This window comes from Corticium candelabrum, chromosome 11 (genome assembly GCF_963422355.1).
Source record: "Corticium candelabrum chromosome 11, ooCorCand1.1, whole genome shotgun sequence".
NCBI classification, from domain to species: Eukaryota; Metazoa; Porifera; class Homoscleromorpha; order Homosclerophorida; family Plakinidae; genus Corticium; species Corticium candelabrum.
In genome coordinates, this window is record NC_085095.1 from 30,096 (window position 1) to 47,500 (window position 17,405).

The 17,405-nt window shown below is 40.1% G+C and overlaps 5 protein-coding genes across 8 annotated transcripts in view; 3 read left to right on the forward strand and 2 right to left on the reverse strand.

The window, feature by feature from the left end:
* Positions 1–36: 36 nt before the first annotated feature.
* Positions 37–4,708, forward strand: LOC134186777 (ubiquinone biosynthesis O-methyltransferase, mitochondrial-like). The gene is made up of 5 exons (XM_062654831.1): positions 37–107; positions 161–414; positions 3,135–3,380; positions 4,109–4,262; positions 4,366–4,708. The coding sequence occupies exons 1-5, from the start codon at positions 59–61 to the stop codon at positions 4,497–4,499; spliced, it is 837 nt and encodes a 278-aa protein (XP_062510815.1). The 5' UTR covers positions 37–58; the 3' UTR covers positions 4,500–4,708.
* LOC134186778 (prefoldin subunit 3-like) lies at positions 4,487–7,574 on the reverse strand. The gene is made up of 6 exons (XM_062654832.1): positions 7,427–7,574; positions 6,894–7,018; positions 6,122–6,188; positions 5,187–5,285; positions 4,987–5,125; positions 4,487–4,628 (listed from the first exon to the last, which is right to left on the reverse strand). Exons 1-6 carry the CDS (start codon positions 7,532–7,534, stop codon positions 4,570–4,572), a joined length of 597 nt encoding a protein of 198 aa, XP_062510816.1. The 5' UTR covers positions 7,535–7,574; the 3' UTR covers positions 4,487–4,569.
* Positions 7,575–7,653: 79 nt separating this feature from the next.
* Positions 7,654–10,389, forward strand: LOC134187375 (NLR family CARD domain-containing protein 3-like). The gene is made up of 10 exons (XM_062655491.1): positions 7,654–7,906; positions 8,115–8,244; positions 8,316–8,433; positions 8,491–8,636; positions 8,815–9,013; positions 9,185–9,316; positions 9,381–9,464; positions 9,568–9,758; positions 9,817–9,901; positions 10,005–10,389. Exons 1-10 carry the CDS (start codon positions 7,764–7,766, stop codon positions 10,121–10,123), a joined length of 1,347 nt encoding a protein of 448 aa, XP_062511475.1. The 5' UTR covers positions 7,654–7,763; the 3' UTR covers positions 10,124–10,389.
* Positions 10,235–12,453, reverse strand: LOC134187376 (dehydrodolichyl diphosphate synthase complex subunit Nus1-like). Its single transcript, XM_062655493.1, has 5 exons — positions 12,094–12,453; positions 11,891–12,028; positions 11,666–11,821; positions 10,440–10,539; positions 10,235–10,375 (listed from the first exon to the last, which is right to left on the reverse strand). Exons 1-5 carry the CDS (start codon positions 12,371–12,373, stop codon positions 10,285–10,287), a joined length of 765 nt encoding a protein of 254 aa, XP_062511477.1. The 5' UTR covers positions 12,374–12,453; the 3' UTR covers positions 10,235–10,284.
* A 200-nt stretch (positions 12,454–12,653) lies between these two features.
* The window catches only part of LOC134187372 (iron-sulfur clusters transporter ABCB7, mitochondrial-like), a 6,193-nt gene continuing 1,441 nt past the window's right edge, over positions 12,654–17,405 (forward strand). For 2 of the 4 annotated variants that reach the window (XR_009971090.1, XM_062655487.1), the window contains exons 1-11: positions 12,654–12,742; positions 13,130–13,339; positions 14,255–14,390; positions 15,031–15,217; positions 15,380–15,461; positions 15,528–15,616; positions 15,792–15,879; positions 15,953–16,127; positions 16,337–16,494; positions 16,638–16,807; positions 17,281–17,405. The exon at positions 17,281–17,405 is cut by the window's right edge and continues 5 nt beyond it. Coding sequence is in view for 3 of the 4 variants with exons in the window: in XM_062655487.1 (XP_062511471.1) it covers positions 12,689–12,742; positions 13,130–13,339; positions 14,255–14,390; positions 15,031–15,217; positions 15,380–15,461; positions 15,528–15,616; positions 15,792–15,879; positions 15,953–16,127; positions 16,337–16,494; positions 16,638–16,807; positions 17,281–17,405 (1,474 nt within the window). In the remaining variant the exon portion in view is untranslated. The other 2 variants (XM_062655488.1, XM_062655489.1) reach the window with 2 other exon arrangements.

A 17,405-nucleotide genomic window follows, 5' to 3' on the forward strand; every position in this document is an offset into this window, starting at 1 on the left:
CATGCGTAAATTATCTTTACGCACGTGATGCCTCTACTCACGTGATCGCTCTGGACAGATGCCTCGATTCCCTATTCGAAGGCTTTATTCGTTACGGAAAACACCAGGTTTGAAAGGTTAGTGAATGACTTTTAACGACTTGTTTGGATTTTATTTTTAGATTTTTTAATTTCTACTATTTCTGCTGCCTTTTGCTCTGCAAGCAGCAATGTGGGCACACACGATCATATCGCAAACGAATGGTGGTCGGACGAGGGCGCATTCGTTCCTCTCCACACGATGAACAGACTGAGAGTTCCATTCATTGTGCGGTCGCTGCAGGAGATTGGTCGCTCAGGGCAACACAAACCATCCCGACCTCTGCTTGGGTATTCCGTTCTAGAAGTGGGCTGTGGAGGAGGTATTTTGAGTGAAGTACGTTGTGAGTCTGAATGAATTTTTATTCTAAATAATTTATTAATTAAACATTAATTATTTACATTTATTATTAATTAATATTTATTATTTTATTTAATTTTTTATTATTGCAAGTTTCTATTTATTATTTTTATATTTATTATTTTATTTTATTTTTATTTATTACGAGTTTATATTTATTATTTTATATCTATATTATTCAATTTAATTTTTATTTATTACAAATTTATATTTATTATTTTTATATTTATATTATAATTTAATGTTTATTTATTACAAGTTTATATTTATTATTAATTAATATTTATTATTCAATTTAATTTTTATTTGTTGCATGTTTGGGTGTTTATTCCGCCTTTGCTAGGATTCTTTTTCTCGTTATATTACACTTCTACCATAGCAACATAACCGCATGTTGTATATTTACCGTTCAATAAACGTTTATTGATCGGTCAATATCTGTATACTGCTTACTGACATAAAACACAACTAACTTAAAAAACAAAAAATAGCAAAAAAAACAAAAACCAACTAGCAATCAATACATGGGCGTACCTATTTCAGATTACAAGCTTATTCTTTACCAATAATAATGTTCACAGTACTACAGTTTGTAAAGACGCAGTCAGAAATGACAAATGGATTCTCTCTTTCCGTTTCAGACGGCTGTTCAACCTGGACTACTTCTGTCCCTCCCGACTCCTTGACTTTGCGTCAGTGTAATCTGTGTGTGCATGGCCATTATCCAAAACTTTGCACGCTGCCATGCATTTGCTGCAATTCAGATGGCTCTTGGTATTGTCTCAGTGCTTGCAGGGTTTTGTGGCTGATTCTACCTTGAATGACATATTCAGGAACTCCCGCTTGAAACAGCTTTGTCGCACTAGTAGCTCGAAGAGCGTGGTTGGTTCAAACTGGAAGACCAGCTTCAGCTGTCATCACTTTCATCATTGTAGCCAACGTGTTATGACCGATTACTTGCTTTGAATACCAAGGACCAAATGAAGGTGTAGATAACAAAGGTTTCTAATAGAAGGCTTCTCGGGAAAATCCTGCTGGCAACTTACTTAGATATAGAGATCCAAATTTTTTGCGTGGCAACAGTCACCAGCTTCTTCATTAGCGTATCTGATAAACCAGAAACCACAAAATGCTATTACCTTACAGAGTCACGTTGGAGCTTGACTATAGTTTACCTTGTGACTTTTTGGATGCCGTAAATCACTTAGTCCATCACTATGATTTTTGGATCGATCCATGCTCAACGTAATTGTAACAGACTTTTGACAATCCGTTTGTGGTTTGGCTGCATCTAGTTGTGAATCCTCTGTTGAGAGAAAGTCTGTCTGTCGGTACCTGCTCTTCTTGTGGAGCATCCTTGTTTCGATTACTTCTCCATGCCTCAAATATTTGCATCACTCAACTGTTGCAGGCAGTTCTTTCAAATTGTACCCTTGCTGTACTGTCTTTTCAGCAAATCTGCTGTCAAGCTGGCTAATACTAGTGGCATTCTTTTTTAAACCAACACGTCTTATCTGTTGCCGTCGTCCTGGTCATTATTACGGTCTTCTTTCTGATCGGACATCACGCTGGCAAAACACGTGGATACTGTACTGTACTTTTGAGCACTTGGCCTTATGGGGCTGACGTGCACGTCAACAACACTTCACAGCTTTCAAAATTTGGTTGCTTGACATAAAACTTTAGCTGTCATTGCAATACACAACCACTCTAATTCAACTTGAATAATCTATGAACTCTAATTACAATAGGATGTTAAACATGCAACAAATACGTTAATGCATGGTAGGGTCGACGATATCCATTTTATTGACCTCGGTCTTTCCGGGGCTTTCTCCTCAATAATCTCGGCTAATTATCTCGGGAAGCCCCTCAAGACCTCGGTCAATAAACTGGATATCGTCTCCCTACCATGCGTTAACATATATTTATTAAATTTCTATTTATTATTTTTATATTTATTATGCAATTTAAGTTTTATTTATTACAAGTTTCTATTTATTATAATTTAATTTTTATTTACTACAAATTTCTATTTATTTTATTTTTATATTTATATTAGAATTTAATTTTTATTTATTACAAATTTCTATTTATTATTTTCATATTTATATTAGAATTTAATTTTGAACTACTGTTACAGGAAATATTTATTAATATTGTTTACATCTATTTGTTATTTAGTAATATTTATTATTTAGTAATATTTATTATTTAGTAATATTTATTATTTAGTAATATTTATTATTTATTATTCATAATTGAAATTTTAAACTTAAAGTTAAATTTTAGTAATCAGAATAGTTGATGATCTTTATATAACTCTCTAGACAAATATTTGTTACGTTTAGTTTAATACTTAATGTTTACAAGATTTTGGCAACAGTGACATAGACACATACACACACACACACACACACACACACACACACACACACACACACACACACACACACACACACACACACACACACACACACACACACCACCACCACCACCACCACCACCACCACCACCACCACCACACCACACACACACACACACACACACACACACACACACACACACACACACACACACACACACACACACACACACACACACACACACACACACACACACACACAGACACACGCACGCACACACATGCACACACACACCACTTTCTCTACATATTTGTGTTTATCTCTTTGTAGCCACTTGCCAGGCTTGGTGCACAAGTGACTGGAATCGATATTGGAGAGTCAAGCATAGCAGTCGCAAACTTGCATGCTGAACTAGACGAAGACATCAAACACAATGTAAAATATGAGTGCACAACCGTTGAGGAACTGCTGAGCAGAGACAGCCTATTTGACTGTGTCGTTGCATCAGAGGTCATCGAACATGTTCCAGTGGAGAACCAACAGTCGTTCATAATCAACTGTTGCAAACTATCAAAGGTAAGAAAGGAAGACCATTATTGATGTTGGGGACGAGTTTGTGTGGGCAAAAGTGATCTAGCCAGCTGTACTGTAGTACACTTTGCACTCTTACAATATACGCCAACTCCAGCAGAGGGGACTGCTGCATATGCACGAGTCCAAGTTTCTCGTCAATTGTCTCACTTGAGATTAAATTAACCTTTAAAGAGGTAGTTTACACGTACACTTGCACATATTCTGTGTAGCCGATTATACAGCAATATGTCAGAAAACTCTCTGCTCCAGCAGCTTTAGCCAAATTCTCCTCCTGGGCATCTGTTGTGGCTCCTCAGGCAACCTCCAGATGACCTGACACTTGGTAATCCATAGGCAGAAATAGATGTCGGAGACTGAGCCAGACCCACATGTAGCTATCATTAGCATGAATATAGTGACCCGTGGAGACTATTCCATCATGAGAGTGCACCGAGTACGGAATCTAATTGGTCAATTAATTATAATTAATTAGAACCCGCGATCTGTGAGTGCATACTATGAGTGGCTCCTGTCAAGTGGGACATCGTAGATTTGACTCCTAAACTTTGGGTCCTTGGCCATGCCTGACCAGTGGAAATATTCATAAGCTCTACGAGGTCTCCTGGTATTGGGAAGCCATGGTGTGCATGTGCAGTTATATAGTGATTTCATGTTGCTAGGTAATTTCATTTGTACAGTTATACTGTGTTGTTTCATCTTATTTTTGCTAGCATTCAGTTGTAGTCACCACAGTCAATCGGACTACTGCAGCATACTGGACAGCAATTTTTGCGGCTGAGAATATATTTGGCATTGTTCCTCGGGGAACTCACGAGTATTCAATGCTCGTTTCACCGAATGATCTGCAAGATATGCTACGACAAGGTTGTGTGTGTGTGTGTGTGTGTGTGTGTGTGTGTGTGTGTGTGTGTGTATGTGTGTGTGTGTGTGTGACCACCAAATACAATTCCCTGCATTTTTGTAATAGGTGGAGCATCAACGCGTCGTTTACATGGCATGTGCCTGAATCCAGTGACAATGGAATGGGCATGGACAGGTTTCACAACAATAAACTATGCAATCCAAGCAGTGAAATTTCCAGCAGACAACAGTCACTCGTAGTTTATCTCTACTGCAGCTCTATGTTCCAGTACAAGTAGCAAGATAATGAGTAATAATGCAGAGGTAGATGTCACGATGACTTCGCAGCTTCTTTACGTCGAACATTCCAGTTGTATATCCGTGCCATATCTAGTCAGCTGGTAAAGGATCAACAATGATAAACATGATTACAATAGTTTATTATCACAAGACAGAAAGTATACTCAACACTCTGTGTTGTCATAGAGTATGACACATGCATGCGCACACATACACATACACACACACACACACACACACACACACACACACACACACACACACACACACACACACACACACACACACACACCACCTCTAGAGCGTAAGTTTCTCTATCTTTCACTAACAGTCTGCAGCTCATTTAGTGTTTGTCGGTGCAGTAGCATTCAACGTTACTCACAATATCAGTTGTGACAGTTGCATACAGACTAACTACCCACATGGTCATTACTGTTGTGAAGGATACTGACTTCTGTCGTCACTCTCTGATCTCTTAGGAACTCAAGATCTGCCTGAATGTCCTCGAGATTCTCAGTTGCTGTAACTAGGTTTCTCTCTAGTAGCTCTTGCGCTTCATCTATTGGATACTCCAACATGACATTAGCCTGACACAAGCAGAAACATTCTATCTGCCATGAATTCAAAGTGGGGACCATGGTAACATACTCCTAGCCAAAGACAAACTGTAGATGTTGGTGGGATGGTAGCATTGACATACAGCTGGTCTGCTAACAATGTCTGGGCTCGCATGTTGTCTCCTGACTCCTGCATAACATGAAGAAATTTCTAGGAATGGTGTTATAGGTGAAGCAATAAGTAATACTTGTTAATGTAATACATAATCACTTACACACACACACACACACACACACACACACACACACACACACACACACACACACACACACACCACACAGATGTACGCATGCACGCACACACACACACACACACACACACGTAATATAATGGTCGGTCATTGATCATTGACCGACCAACTGGTGTTCATAAACGACCACAATTTTGCTTTGATCAGACATATCTACATGATTGGTCAAGGCATAACAATTATTGCATGGATGGTAGGGAATCAATGAGCAACCCAGAAGTCAACCCAAAAGTCTAGACATCTAGACAACAACTGACCAAAGCAACAAGCAAAATCTTTTGATAGCAAATAACTACAGTAGTGAATACAGTATGATGCAACAAGTAAAGAAATCAAACTAAATGTTGATGTTGATAATTACCAAAAAGGATTGTGAAATCAAATAAGAATGAATGCCCAAAATTTAAAACATCAGGTCGACCTCTTGCTAGACTACGATGTCTGACCAAAAATTTTGCCTTATATTCCACTCTGCACACACACACACACACACACACACACACACACACACACACACACACACACACACACACACACACACACACACACACCACACACAAAACTCAACACTACTTTTTACTAAATTTTCAAAGATCACAACATATACCCATAAACTATACGCTCTGACAAGCATCACATCAACTTCAAGCAGTCAACTGAACACAATGCATAGAACATATACAGTCAATACTGCATACCTAATACAAATGTGTACCTTTCTAGCTCTAAGATGCTTTACTACTTCTAAAGTCTTTCTAATACTGACAGGTCGATCTTTAGATCTAAACACAAACACCAAAGCACATATCAGACAATAACTAGTGATGATCGGCTACACATCTCTGCCAGTCAGTCAGACTATCAGTACTAGTCCATTACATTTGTCTCTCAAATGTAGATGTACTGTAAATACCTGGTAATACTATACAGTTTCACTATACATTTCAACTTGCACATGGTATGTATGCTATCATTATGGCAACACTGTTCAAACATTCTAAGACGACTATAAATGCAGTGATTACATTTTTTAAAACAATAAAAAGAAAATAAATAACCTGGACCATGGGGTTAGTGATGGAGAAGTCGTTCCAATAGTTAATTAATGAAAAAGAGCCGTCATTATCTCAGAACAAGCTCATCTTCTTCAATAGTGTTGCTGTTGCATTTTTAAAGCTGGACCACAAATGTCTTCTGCCAAATTTTCATCAACTTGGCGATTTGAGTGACACACCTCATCTACAGACTTCTTGGATAGGTTTGGAAGGAACTCTGAGCCTCCTGTCTGTCTGTTGGTCTGTCTGTTTCAGAAACAAAGAATGACATGGACAAGCTTTTAACTTTAATGTACAGATCCAAGTCCACTAATGTTTTAAAGTATTTCGCTGTGAAGGACTGGTTCATTATAGAAGTTTAGGATGTGTACAAGTAGAGGATCTGCAACAATAAAATAATCTGTCTGTCTGTCTGTCTTCCAGCCAGTGTACCTCTCCCTCTGGTGCTCTAGACTCGCTTCAAACAATCTGTAGTTCTGTAGTAGCATATCAAGCCTCTTTAGAACGGCTTCAGCGGACTCGTTAGCTGGGTCTTTCATATACGCATCGATGTCATCCTACCAGTTGTACACATCTCATCAACAAGACGCAACACGTACATGTGTGTGTGTGTGTGTGTGTGTGTGTGTGTGTGTGTGTGTGTGTGTGTGTGTGTGGGTGGGTGTGTCAAGGTGTGTGGGTGTGTGTGCGTGTGTGTGTGTGTGTGCGTGTGTGTGCATGTGTGTGTGTGCGTGTGTGTGTATGTGTGTGTGTGCGTGTGTGTGTCAAGGTGTGTGTGTGTGTGTGTGTGTGTGTGTGTGTGTGTGTGTCAAGGTGTGTGTGTGTGTGTGTGTGTGTGTGTGTGTGTGTGTGTGTGTGTGTGTCAAGGTGTGTGTGTGTGTGTGTGTGTGTGTGTGTGTGTGTGTGTGTGTGTCAAGGTGTGCGTGAGTGCACGTTCCCACAGTCTACAGAAATAAATGTCACACCAGGAATGTTGCTGCTGGAATTCTTCTGTGAGGCTTCGTTCCGTCAGTTTCCTCCACTTGAGACGCAGGTTGAGCTGCAGCTTCTGATTCAGAAGCCCTCTCCGCCATCCTGTCACTATACGTTCCCGTATAAGTTAGGCGTGTCAAATACAACGTCACACTACATGCGTACGACGTCGTCGCGCCATTATTGTGACGACATTAGGTAACGCGCGTTACGTATACTTTATGTTTTGCACACTTTGAGCATCTGGTTGTCAAAGTAGCTGTTTTGCAAGGATCTCATCTGGAGACAAAATATATCTGGAGGGTATCTCGTTGGTTGCGTAAGTTACCAATGGGTAATAGCCCCAACAGTTTTCATCTCGTTGTTTCCAAAATCGAAGCAAACAACCCTGAAATCGAAGAACTAGATCTCGAGACTCATGACCTCGGAGACAAACGAGTGCGACTACTGTCGGAAGCTTTGAGACAGAACAAGTAAGTAGCAACGCCTTCCGCCACGCCTCCGCACGTGCAGTCTATTTGCCTTCCCGTCGCCGCGTCTTACCAATCCGACGTCTTCCTGATTAGGAGATTGCCTTATCTGCACGTTTTGAGTAGATAGGACTTGTCACGGCTCGCGGTGCGACATTCCTTGTAATTATTTGTAATTGATTGTCACGTGACACGTTTGCTCTTCCTCCAGCACTCTGCAGTTGCTCAATTTGTCCGCTTGCAATGTCACTGCGACTGGTGCGCGCTTCTTATCTGATGCCATCTGCAGTGTCATCATCACAAGCAACATCAGGAGACTAAATTTGTCCAACAACCCAAAGGTATAGCATGAAATGTCATTGCTAATCTACTTCGTCATATTGCATCTACAATTTGAAAACTTTCTTACTAGATGGGACCTGAAGGTGGTCACTATCTAGCCAATGCACTGCAAAACAATAAAATATTAGAACATTTGAAGGTGAACCAGTGTGGCTTGGGCGACGAGGGATTCTCTCCTATTGCTTGTGGTATCATGTTTTGCAACTGTGACTGTGCTTCTGTTGATCAGAGTCTTGTCTGTGTAGCTCTGGCCTCGAACAGGTCTTTGTCCGTGTTGGAATCAGGTGATAATAACATAACTGATGAAGGAGCTCAGTCTCTGTCGGAGGCTCTAAAGTTAAACACGACATTGGAGGGCATCTCATTGTGGCACAATTTGATCAAAAGCCATGTATGAAATGCATACACATTATATGTGTGTGTGTGTGTGTGTGTGTGTGTGTGTGTGTGTGTGTGTGTGTGTGTGTGTGTGTGTGTGTGTGTGTGTGTGTGTGTGTGTGTGTGTGTGTGTGTGTTAATCTGTGGTTCCAAGGTCTATTTTATTGATGTTACAACTTTGCCTGTTTTAGGGTGCACAGCATCTTGCTGAAGGCCTGAGCGTAAACAAGTCAATGATATGGATAGGACTAGGAAGCAACATGATTGGTGCAGAAGGAGCATGGGCGTTTGCTGAAGGAATACAAGGAAACGTTTCTCTCCAGTGGCTTGGAATGGGAGGAAACGAGATAGGAGACCGAGGAGCTATGCATCTTGCCACCTTACTCACAGGCACTGCAAAAATACATTTCACCAATCAGCTCTACCAAGTCATTCCCTGATGTTTAGCCTCGGCTGAGACTAATAGACATCCAGAGATGATATGGAAGGGCTAGACTGGTTCATGTCGATGCAGCATGTTAATAAAATTGTAATAATAAACATGCTTCTTGTTTCTGTCAGGAGATGCTTGCTCTGTGCAGTCTATTGGGCTCGGTGGCAATAACATATCTGACGATGGTGCATCTCACCTCGCACAAGCACTCAAGTCTAATACTAAATTGAGTTCTCTTGGTCTTGGAGGGAACACAATAGGCAAGACAATGAAAGAGTCAGGCAGTCAGTCAAGTTTCAACAATAATCAGTGGTCTGATTTTAGGTGATGATGGTGCTCAACATCTAGCAGACATGCTTACCAGCAACAATACACTACAGAAACTGCTCCTCTCGTCCAACGTTATTGGTACGATTCTCTTATTGGTCTGGAAGACTAGAGTTGCCTTTGTGATTGTCTGTTTGTCATAAGTTATTCACATAAAATCATTAAATTGTTTGATTTCTTGCAGGTGACACGGGTGTCATTCACCTTGCTACTGCTCTGGAATCCAACATGGGACTGGAAACTCTCTTACTAGCAGAAAACCCATTCGGAGATGAAGGGGGTACAACACTGACTCAGACACTCTGCTCACACAATAAGACACTTCACACACTGGATGTCCGCAGAACGCAGATGAGCCGATCAGGAGAGAAACAAGTAAAAAACACAAGTGACAAAAGTTATGAAGTTATATCATCGTCTCGTGTTTTATCAGCTAGTTAAAGCACTGGAGAAAAAAAGTGCCATAACAAAACTAGGATCAGGACATGACAAACAGAGCCCTCTTATGTTAATCAAAGGTTGAATAATTATCTATAAATTTATCACTTAATATTAGTAATTTAATTAATAATATATACATAATTTAATATTAGGAATACATTATTATATTTCCTTACACAGGAAATGAGAATCGACAATTTCGTGAAGGACAAGAACGACGATCAGAAGCAGCAGCTGCTGTGAAGAAATATAGGAATCAAGCCATTCCGGGAATGGAGGACGGTTTCGATGTCCACTAATTACAGACTGCACCACAGTTACATACGCCATAGTTGGAAATTATAAGCTATTTTGAAACGATAGTAAGGTATCACCCTTACTATAGTTGCTGTATAAGAATATCTGTCTCACACCAGGCAGTTCATTGCCCTAACAAACCGGAGCATAAACCGCTCAATAATCATTTACCTAGTCTCCGTTCACAGTTTGCAAATGTTTCTATAGTTGCTAAGAATGACTTGTAGTTTACGTTGTGATGAGTGTAAAGAGACCTAGACACAATCAGAACACATGAGCTATAACAATGTAGAGAGTCTTGAGCAGGACATGTTTTACCGTATTTCTGTTAGTCTAAGAAGCCAGGGTGGATAGCCAATCAGACAACTCGCGGGTCCAAGTTGAACCATCATATCAGGATCGACTATCCCATGTGCAGCTACACAGAAAGACACGTACACTTAGTTGCCATTGAAGCAAGCACGCGTGCGCGCGCACACACACACACACACACACACACACACACACACGCACACACACACACACACACACACACACACACACACACACACACACACACACACACACACACACTGGACACACTGCACCAACTATAAATACATCTCTCATGTAAACATTCACATAATTAGCATAACGAGCTCATAAAAGAGTAATAAAAAACATCAACCTGTAACAAGAGAATAAAAATTACAAACATGGCAACTGCTCTAAAGACACCTTCATAAAATAAAAATTCTACAACAACCCTACAGCTCAACATAGCACATACCATCTTTACATCAATAGTGTCCTGATTCTAAAGAGTCATGAAGCAGAAAGGAAGCGCTTGAAAAAGCACTGGAGTTCATCAAAAGACAATGCTATGATCTCTCACATGTGACATCCTATCACAAGACTATGAGCTAAAGAGGAGACAAGGCGTATTGTTGCGGCGACAGTGAGACCTAATAATTAACCAAGGTGACAGATAGAGGAGGTAAGGCATCACGCCTCAGTATGGTAGATCCTAACCCCAGCATTTCATCATTAGTTAAGTTGTTGTGCAACCACTACAAGCTTAAACAACCAACTACAAAACACCACTTGCCTAATGACAACAAAGCAGACATACTGCACCTCTGCTGGATCACTATGTATATGTTTTCGTCAACTTTATAATCACAGCTATTAATTCGAAAAAGTGACATATTGATGAATGGCAAGCAACACCTCACTAATTACTAGTTATAAATCCACGTAAGCAAGGCCAAGACAAAAGAAAGATATAAGAAACTGCACTTGTATGGTCAACTATATTTATGTCATATATACAGGTAAACAATCACATCTGGCATTTTCAGTCCAAGGTTCCAACGTATCATTCAAATGTGAGATTGCTGTATCGTAGTTAAAACACACATGTGCACAAACACACATGTGCACAAACACACAATACGAACAAGCAAACAGAGACACGTTAACAGACAAAACTGGTAAGCACAAAATCATACAATGACATTGATTAATTAATTAAGGAATGCAAAAATGTTACAATTAAGGCATACCTAGTGCCATCTCTCTCTCCAAATCAGTCGCAGTGAACTCCTCAAGACACAACCTCCGACTCTGCACTGAACTGCAGACCCTCCTAGCAGCCTCACTCACTGCCTGCCTGCCATCGTCCACACACAACAGACACACAACCACCTCACCATTCTCCCCTAAAATTCACAAAATTAACTCAAAAACAAAAACACAACACACCAAATCTCAAGACTAGACCATCTCACCCGACCATGTCCTTCCCTCTCTACAACATGAAGGATCATAGAAATGAATAGAATACTTGCCAGCCTCCTCTCCCATCACAACCTCTTGTTTTCGATAAACTTCCGTCCTCAGTCTTTCTCTGTTAGCCTTTATAAGGCCTAAAACGAGTGAGCACGCAGACAGTGAGCGGCATTTCTCTCTCCCTATGACACGTGTACTATACCTCTGTAGTCATAGAGACTAATACATGAGATGCCCAGCGACACAGACCAGACGATGAGACAAGCCAGGTCGCGGTAGTCGATCTCGTTTTCCGTTACTGCAAAGCTGATGTGCAGTGGTAACTTTTTGAGGCGCTTCGAGTCTCGAATGATGTCTCTGTGGCTGCGAGGGCGACGACAAGACGTCAGAAATAGAGATTTGCAACGCAACCAGCAGCAGGAAAGACAATCTTTTAAATGGAGAAGAAACTGTACGAATATTAGAGTATATTTCTTCAGCATCGCCTCGTCTCGATCGCTTGCCGCACAATCAATGAGACCTTTGTTCACGACATGTGACGCTCACAATTTCGTAATACAGAGGATGGTCTCGCGTGGCCAGACCATTGAAGCGCGAGACACTTTAGCACAAGAAATACTTGGCATCAATAAATAATAAGCTGACTAATTATAATTTAAATTGGTTTATACATTTTTTATTTCCATCTTACAAACAAAAACAAGTTTTCCTAACTTCGCCTTTTCTCGCGCTGTAGACGTTTGCCAACGCGAGGCTCTGTAGTCTGCGCAGTTTGTAGTGTGGGACGTTGGTGGTTGATGAATTGTCTTTTGCGAAGGAGGGGAGCACTCTGGTGTCTAACAGATAGAAGTGTAGGATTGTCTATTGTGTTGTTTGATGGGTGGTTTGAGGTTGTCGTGTGTTGTGTGTTGCTGTTGGTGGGTATTCGTGTTTTGCAAAGATCTAGAGAGAGTTGTGGGTACGATGTGGTGCAGGTACACACACACACACACACACACACACACACACACACACACACACACACACACACACACACACACACACACACACACACACACACACACACACACACACACACACACACACACACACACACACACACACACACACACACACACACACACACACACACACACACACACACACCAGTATTAGTTATTCTAGAGATTGTCTATACGTAGATAGATTTTAATTAATTTATATAGTCAGCTTACTATAGTGTATTTCTTGTGTTGCAGTGTCTTTGGGTGCATTCTAGTGCTCCTAGACAGCAGATTCCACATCATGTGATAGGCAATGGTGAAGTCTCGGATGTGAACAAGAAGGGTGCCACCAAAGTAGGAGGATTTCGAATTGTCAAGAAGATGGTGAACAACGTGTGGCCTAAAGATCAGCCACTCATTAGAGCCAGAGTTGTTGGTGCGTTAGGCCTTCTAGTGGGAGCTAAAGTAAGCTTGTTGACATATATTTACTTAATTAATTAATTAATTAGCACAGATGGCTGGTTGTTCTTGCATGGACTATGGATAGTTGACTATAGGATCTACAAGAGCATTGTGTTGTCTACGATGCAATGCCATTCGTACTCATGTAGAATGTCTTGCTCATGTGCATGGCATCACTTGTAATACAAACAGCAATCAAAAGAAATAATTCATTTTTGTTGTTACAGAAAACGTGATTTTGTTACATGACTCTGCATGATTAGGTATGGCATGGTACATTACTGTCATCTTGGCTGCAACATCTTGATGATCGTGGCGAATCAATGCATACTTCATGTATGTTAGATGAGAAAGAAAACCTAAAGTCTGGTCGTAGTCTAATCAACTATTTGGATTTTTGATTACTAGTGCTTACTATTGTGGCTATGCGGATGACTATAAATATAGTATCTAGTTCATAGTCAACTGAATAGATCAATGTATGTTTCGTGCAGATTTGGAATCGCTATCCAGTTCTAGAACTGGGTGGCAAGTTCCGGAACTGCTCTGTTTTTGTACACACGTGCACAAATGATCTTTGGTGCGTTATTGTCATGCTTGGTACAGCTGCTACAGCTTTCGAAATGTATTTGGACAAAAGGTTTTCAAGTAAAGATCATTGACTAAAAATTGAAAATTGAAATGGCCGGAAGGGTCACAGACCTTGGTTCTAGAACTGGACAGCAATATTATGATGGTCTGTCAGATGTCCAGCTAAAGAACTGGATGTCTGGTCCTAGAACTTGTCAAGTTCTATATCAGTACATAACATATTCTGTCAGTTAGTATGTATTAGCTACTGTTTTGAAACGTGTCTTATGCGAATCAGACACAAATAACGATTTTAGAAGTGTGTGATGTTGTTGTTATTTACGTTAGATGTTGAATGTCCAAGTGCCTTTCTTCTTCAAAGAAGCAGTTGATTATCTCAATACTGGTGCTAGTGGTGCTGCTTTTGATATCAGCAACCCAATGACAGGACTCATGACAGCATCAACAGCACTCATACTTGGCTGTAAGAAAAATAATATAATATATTGACAATTTAGGAATTATATCACTACTATGTAATGGTTCTCAAACAACACAATGGGAATAGTGAACAAGAAATCTCAAAGACAAACCTTTTTGTTGAAAGGGACCTAATGCATCATGCACTGCTACATTTTATATAGAGCAACACATTGCACATTTTCATATTTACTGAAGTCGGATTTCTTCTCTATGATTTACTGGTTGTAGTTGTGTTGTGGGCCTATGCACAAAATCATACTCAGAAGCCAGATAAATGAGATGCTATGCTATATCTAGTAGGAACTTGAAGTCCATTCTTTGCGACTCGATTTACTTTATAGAATGGGTGACTAGGTGAGGTGAGCAGTCTGATACATGTACATGTAGGTAACCATTTGGATGCAGTAGGTTTAATTTACTTTTAAATGTACAACACATCGTGCATACTGTCTGTTCCACATACGGGTAGACTTCGTAAATCTGTAATACATTCACCGTCTTTCGGGTCATTGAGATTATCTTCATATGCATCTACTTTAATATCCTTGGACTTATAGACAAAGAGCATGTCTGGAGAGCACACTTTTGGGCGTGCTTTGTGTTTGGTAGGTTGTAGTTCCTATTTTGCTTGTTTGTGTTAGATGGTATGGCACGAGCTGGAGCATCTTTATTTAATGAGCTGCGTAATGCTGTGTTTGCAAAAGTTGCTCAAGGCTCAATACGCCGAATAGCAAACAGAACGTTTCTTCACCTCCACTCGCTTGATCTCAGTTTTCATCTCGGGCGACAGACAGGAGCATTATCTCGTGCCATTGACAGAGGGACAAGGTGACACTTGCACACCTGTTCTACATAAGATATTCAACGTTTGTAAAGTCTTTGCAACTTAATTCTTTATTATCTGAACTTAGAGAATAGACACTTTTGCTATATTAATAATTAATTAAACAGTTAAGTTAAGAATTTATTTGATTGGACTATGTTTCGTAGAGGGATGAACTTTGCGTTGTCAGCTCTTGTGTTTAACATTATTCCAACTATATTTGAAATAAGTCTGGTGTCTGGAATATTAGTAAGTCATCGTGCTCACATTTTCTAAACAGCCGACTGACAGTCATTTCTAATATTTGTGTTGTAGGCATATCAGTGTGGTCCATACTACGCTGCCATAGTCATCGGGACTCTGGGAACATATACAGCATTCACATTTTCTGTTGCACAGTGGAGGTACGACCTTCACTTACCATACGGTTAACTACTCTCACGATTGTCATTATTTTGCGCTGTTTTATGTTTTATGTATGAACTTGTAACCACTTGGCTGTCTCTTTGCAAAGAGTGCTGTCTCATGCTGTAGTTAGGTATTGCATTTAGGAAAGTAAAGGCTGTTGTTTTGTTGAAGAATAAAGTTTCGAGCTCAGATGAATGCAGCTGACAATGAAGCCGGCTCTCATGCCATTGATTCACTGATTAACTACGAAACAGTGAAGGTGTATAATAAACATTTTATTGATATTTTATGTTGATGATTATATCAGCAGTGGTGTGTGCTCTGTTTTGTAGTATTTTAATAATGAACAATATGAAGCACAACGATATGATGAGATATTAGCAAGATATGAAAAGAGCTCACTGAAGACGACAACGAGCCTTTCGTTTCTGAATTTTGGTCAACAGTTTATCTTTAGTGTGGGATTAACGGCAGTGATGTTGTTAGCAAGCCACCAGATCATCCAGGGTAAGGTGGGATGTACACATACGTAAACTAGCTATTGATAATGCAAATGAAACAATAAAATATAAAAAAAGCATTACTTCTAATGCAAGTCAGCTAGACAGAGAGACATCTACAGTCAGCCAAAATTTAAGAGTATTTATTAGATGCCTGCACTGTATTTGAGTACATTAAATTTTTGTGATTGTTCTGAACTATTTGTGTCTTCTTAGGTAGCATGACAGTTGGTGACCTTGTTATGGTGAATGGCTTGCTGTTTCAGCTATCGGTTCCTCTCAACTTTTTGGGCAGTGTGTATAGAGACTTACGACAATCGTTTGTTGACATGCAAACAATGTTCAGTCTCTTGGATCTGAACACTCACATACAGGTTAGCATTGGGAAATTAATACAAACACATTGCACTCACAGCATTTTCAACCGGTCAGCACCAGGAACGTTTGCTTGTAAAATTTTTGGCACAACATCCTCTTGATGAGTGATAACACAGCAACGTGAATTTGACTTTTTTAGAATAGACCGGATGCTCGTCCTTTAGCCATCAGCAGTACAGATCACATTCCTATGGTGGCATTCGAGAACGTGGGATTTCACTACATCGAAGGAAGATCGATTCTTGATGGTCTGACGTTGTCGGTACCTTTAGGCAGGAAAGTTGCTCTTGTTGGTGGAAGCGGGTCTGGGTAAGACTTACGACAGTGTTGTACTAATATTTTGATATCAACCACTGAGTAAAGTACTGGTGTCTCACGTTTGATTGATACATTTACTGTTGACTGACGGAATTGCTTGCATTGGATGAGTCAGTTATTTGACAAGGCTATACATGGTCAATAGGGTTATCAGATGTTATGATGTATACATAGTGAATGAGACGAGACCAACTGTCGTTAGTCTCGAGATCTTCTTGTGTGGCAGTTCAGACTTTTCTTTACAGACAGACAAGGAAGCAGACGGACAGTATGAGACTATTCTCACAATAGTTGTACTTATTTGCTGTACTGGCAGATTATGTTATGTTTGTATTGGGCATGAAGTTTGACTGTTCTGTTATACACGTAGTAGTCCTGATGTACCTGGGGTATTCAGTATTTTCTATTATAAATCTAACATGAAGTAATAGTGATGTGTGTACCAACCCATTTCTTTATAACAGCAAATCAACACTGGTTCGTCTTTTGTATCGATTTTATGATCCACACTGTGGGCGTGTTTTGATCAACGGAACAGACATTCGAGACATCACACTGGAGAGTCTACGTAGGGCAGTTGGTGTCGTTC